A 3787-nucleotide genomic window follows, 5' to 3' on the forward strand; every position below is an offset into this window, starting at 1 on the left:
ATGTTCATACTTGTATAAATGGTATTTGAAATTTTATTTTCCAATTGTTCATTGCTCAAATGTAGACAATGCCATTGTTTTTGTATATTGACACTGTATCCCAAAGTGTAGGCAAAGTCATTTCTTGGTACCAGTAGTTCGTAGGTGCCTTTGTATTTTCTACGTAATCACATCACCTGCAAATATGTTCCATTTTACTGCTTCCTTTATGGTCTTGATGCGTTTTCTGTCTGATTCTTGCTGCATTGCACCTGCCAGGACCTCCAGTGTGAGTGGGCGGGGGTCCCTTAGCTGCGGTGTTGGCTGTAGGTGTGTCACAAACACACGGTATCGCTGGAGGAAGTTCCCTTCTATCCTAATTTGCTAAGAGCTATTTTGGAGGTGCTGTTTTTAGGCGTGACTGGCGTTGAACCCGTCAGGCGTCTCCCTGCACCTGCTGGCAGTCGTGTGGGGGCGTCGTTGTTCCGCTGGAGTGCTGAGTGGCACCGATCAGTCGTGAGCGTGAAGTCAGCCCCACGTCCCTTCTTAAGCCTCTCGGCCTCCGCAGCGCTGACGTCCCCGTCTTTGCCTCTCATGCTGGGTCCTGGGCCTTCCTGCCCGGCCCCTCTGGTCGGTCTTACCAGAGACCCTTTCTTTTCTACTTTAATGGAATCTGAAAACTTTTGAAATGTAGCATTTTTGGTAGTATTCAGTTCAATATTTTCTAATTTTCATTACAGTTCGTTCTTTGATCCCTCAAATATTTAGAAATTGGTTTCCTATAAGCGCATTAGCAGCAGGTTTTATAGTTAGCTTTTTTCCCGTTAGCTTAATAGTATGTTGGTCAGAGACCATTGTTCATTACTTCAATACTCAGAAATCTGCTGTGAGTTGCTTTATGCGCTCAATTTTTGTAAATGTTTCTCAATGTAAATAATGTGAGACTCTGAAATCTTTGAGCATAAGTTGGGTCAGATTTGTTTATCGTGTTGTTGAAATCTTTCATTTTTTTATATTGGTTTTTTTTGTCTGCTTGTTCTATCAGTTACTAAGCAAAGTGTGAAAGAATCTTTGCGGATGCATCAGAGTTTTTTTGTAATTCTGTCAATTCTGCTTTAGATTTTTTGGCGTCTGTTACTAACGTTATTAGAATTTGCCTGTTATGTTTTTTCTTTCGTTGTTCTCTCATCCTATGTTTTAGATATTTTTCCGGATAAAACTCCAAACTGACAAGGGTCTTTTAACCAGTGTATTTGACATTTACGTTTAATGTGATTTTACACATACGTGGATTCTATATGAGTCTGTTGCTGCGTAACAAATCCCTCCCAAACAGAGTGGCTCAAAACAACACACATTTATCGTCCCACACGGTTTCTGCGGGTCGGGAGTCCCAGAGCGGCTCACCTGAGCGGCGCTGCCTCAAGGGTGCTCCTGAGGGCCAGTCACGGTGTCCTGGGCTGCCTCGCCTGAGGGTGCGCCTGCGGGCAGGGGACCCGCTCCCAGGAAGCGCCCTCACACGGCCGAGGGTGGGCCCCGCACAGGGCGGCCCGGGTGTCCTCTCAGCGCGGCGCTGGCTTCCCCCGGAGTGAGGGGTTTGAGAGAGGCCACTGGAGTCTCACGCCTTTGTAGCCTCCCCGGAGATGTCACGCACCCCGACCCCGACACAAGGCGGGGGTGCGTGCACAAGTGCGTGAGTGCCAGGAGGGGGGTCACAGGGGTGTCTTGGAGCCCATCAGCCACAGAATCCACCGTCCGACTTCATCTGACTTCTGTTGGCCTCATCCATTCTGTGTTCCTTTTTCTCTCTGTTCTTGCCTTACTTTTGAGGGATTATTTTTCTCTCGTTTCAGTTTTTCCTTCTTCTGGTTTGGAGATTACTGTTTCTGATCTTTCAGTGTCTGCCCCGGAATGCCCACTTGCACGCTTGACTCATCCAAGTCTAACGTAAGGCGGATCACACGCACACCCACCCAGAAAATACGACCTGAGGCTCGGAAAACTGGAGTCCCCACGCCTGACTCGCCGCTGCTGTTGTCAGACGGTTTAACAACGTTATTTAAGACCCTGCCAGACGCTGTTCCCGCTGCTCGCGCGCGGTTTTCCACACTGACCCCACACGCTCCTCTCCGCCCCGTCTCCTCACGAGTCTCGGGCCCAGCGCGGAATCACGTTTGTTCTGCTCGCAGCGGCGTCCCAGAGGGAGGACGGGCGGTGGCCCTCTCAGATGGGCTTTCCGTCTGCGAATGTCTGTTCCGCACTCGTGGGTGACAGAGCGTCTCTGCGGGAGGAGTCCGGGCTGGAGCCACTTCCTTCTGCGCGTCGAAGGTTCCCTTCCTCCTCTCCCAGGCGAGCGTCTGTCTCACCCGCTGCCTTCAGCGCCATTTTAGCACGTACGGTACGTTTGGGTGTGCCATTTTAATTTGATTGATTTAACTGGGAGTTCTTTGGACTTCTCTGACCTGGGCGTAGGCACCATTCATTGGTTTTGGGGTCTGTCAGCCGCTATCTCTTTAAACATCACCCCGCCCCGTTCTGTCCCCTGTCCTGGCAGTTCAGGCCGAACGTTGCTGACCCCCGGCTCTCTCCTCGTAGCTCTGCGCCTCCCTCAGATCAGCCTGACTTGGTTCCCTGCGCCGCGTTCCGGAACCGCCTCCTCGCCTGTCTGCGGCTCACTCCGGAACGCTCGCCATCCACAGACGTCGTGGTTCCGGTCGCTGTGGCCTGCATTCGTGGGCGTTCCAGTTTCTGATACAATTACTTGGTCATCTTCACAGTTCTTTCCCGTGCCTATAATTTCTAAACGGCGTCTGAAATCCCACAGCGAGTTTATACCATCGCTGCTGCCGGGTAATTCCGACCGTCCGCGTTTTCGTGCCTGCGCCGGAGCCACTCGCTCTTGTCTTACTGTGAGCTGCTCGTTTTCTTTGAAAACTGACCATGCGGATTCTTTGATTTCCTTCTGCAGCCAGCTGCCTCCCTTCAGAGCGTGGCCTTTCCCTCTGCCAGGCCCAGGTGGACGCCTCAGGCCCCACCCTAAACCCGCAGCCCAGTGCCCTGGGCTCTGCCCTGCCCCGCCCCTCAAGGCCTGTGGGCAATTTCCTCAAACGCCCCCCGGGGCGGGGCAGGTGGGGAAGGTGTGTTCTGGTTCCCCCTTGCACGGAGCGTGTACCCTTGGGAGTTGCTGCTTTACTGGGGGGCCTCCTACCCCTCTTGGGGACGGTCTCCTGTTCCCACTGGCCATGAGGCCTTGGGGCCCCGAGCTGCAGGTGGGCCTGGCTGGCAAAGCCTCAGAGTGAGGGGCTTCCGGGCGCTGGTCTTTTTGGGGCTCCATCTCCCAGGGGCCCATCTTCCCCTGGCTTGGACTGGATGGTTCCTGACTATTTTGCCAGCTTTTTGTTGCTTTCAAGAAATGCTTGTCCTTGGCCGGGCGCGTGGCTCACGCCTGTAATCCTATCACTCTGGGAGGCCGAGGCGGGAGGATCGCTCGAGGTCAGGAGTTTGAGGTTGCTGTGAGCTAGGCTGATGCCACGGCACTGTAGCCTGGGCAACACAGTGAGACTCTGTCTAAAAAAAAAAAAAAAAACCACACACTGATGTCAATACCAGGCTGTCTCAATCATCATAGTTTTGAAATGTGATAGCGTAAGTTCTTTGTCTTGAAGAAAAATTTTGTTTCTTCTTCAAAATTGTGTTGGCTATTCTATGTCTTTTGAATTTGCATATAAATTTTAGGATCAGGCCAGGCGCGGTGGCTCACGCCTGTAATCCTAGCACTCCGGGAGGCCGAGGCGGGTGGATCACTCAA

The 3787-nt window shown here is 52.2% G+C and overlaps 1 protein-coding gene across 1 annotated transcript in view; it reads left to right on the forward strand.

Moving 5' to 3' along the window:
* Nucleotides 1-3787, forward strand: part of TTLL8 (tubulin tyrosine ligase-like family member 8) — a 55475-nt gene that overhangs the window by 42261 nt on the left and 9427 nt on the right. Inside the window, exon 13 of the mRNA XM_012648741.1 lies at nucleotides 2592-2711. Coding sequence (XP_012504195.1) covers nucleotides 2592-2711 — 120 coding nt within the window. The remainder of the gene's footprint in view (nucleotides 1-2591; nucleotides 2712-3787) is intronic.

The sequence above is a fragment of the Propithecus coquereli genome, unplaced genomic scaffold, assembly GCF_000956105.1.
Source record: "Propithecus coquereli isolate 6110/MARCELLA unplaced genomic scaffold, Pcoq_1.0 Scaffold294, whole genome shotgun sequence".
Taxonomy (NCBI): domain Eukaryota; kingdom Metazoa; phylum Chordata; class Mammalia; order Primates; family Indriidae; genus Propithecus; species Propithecus coquereli.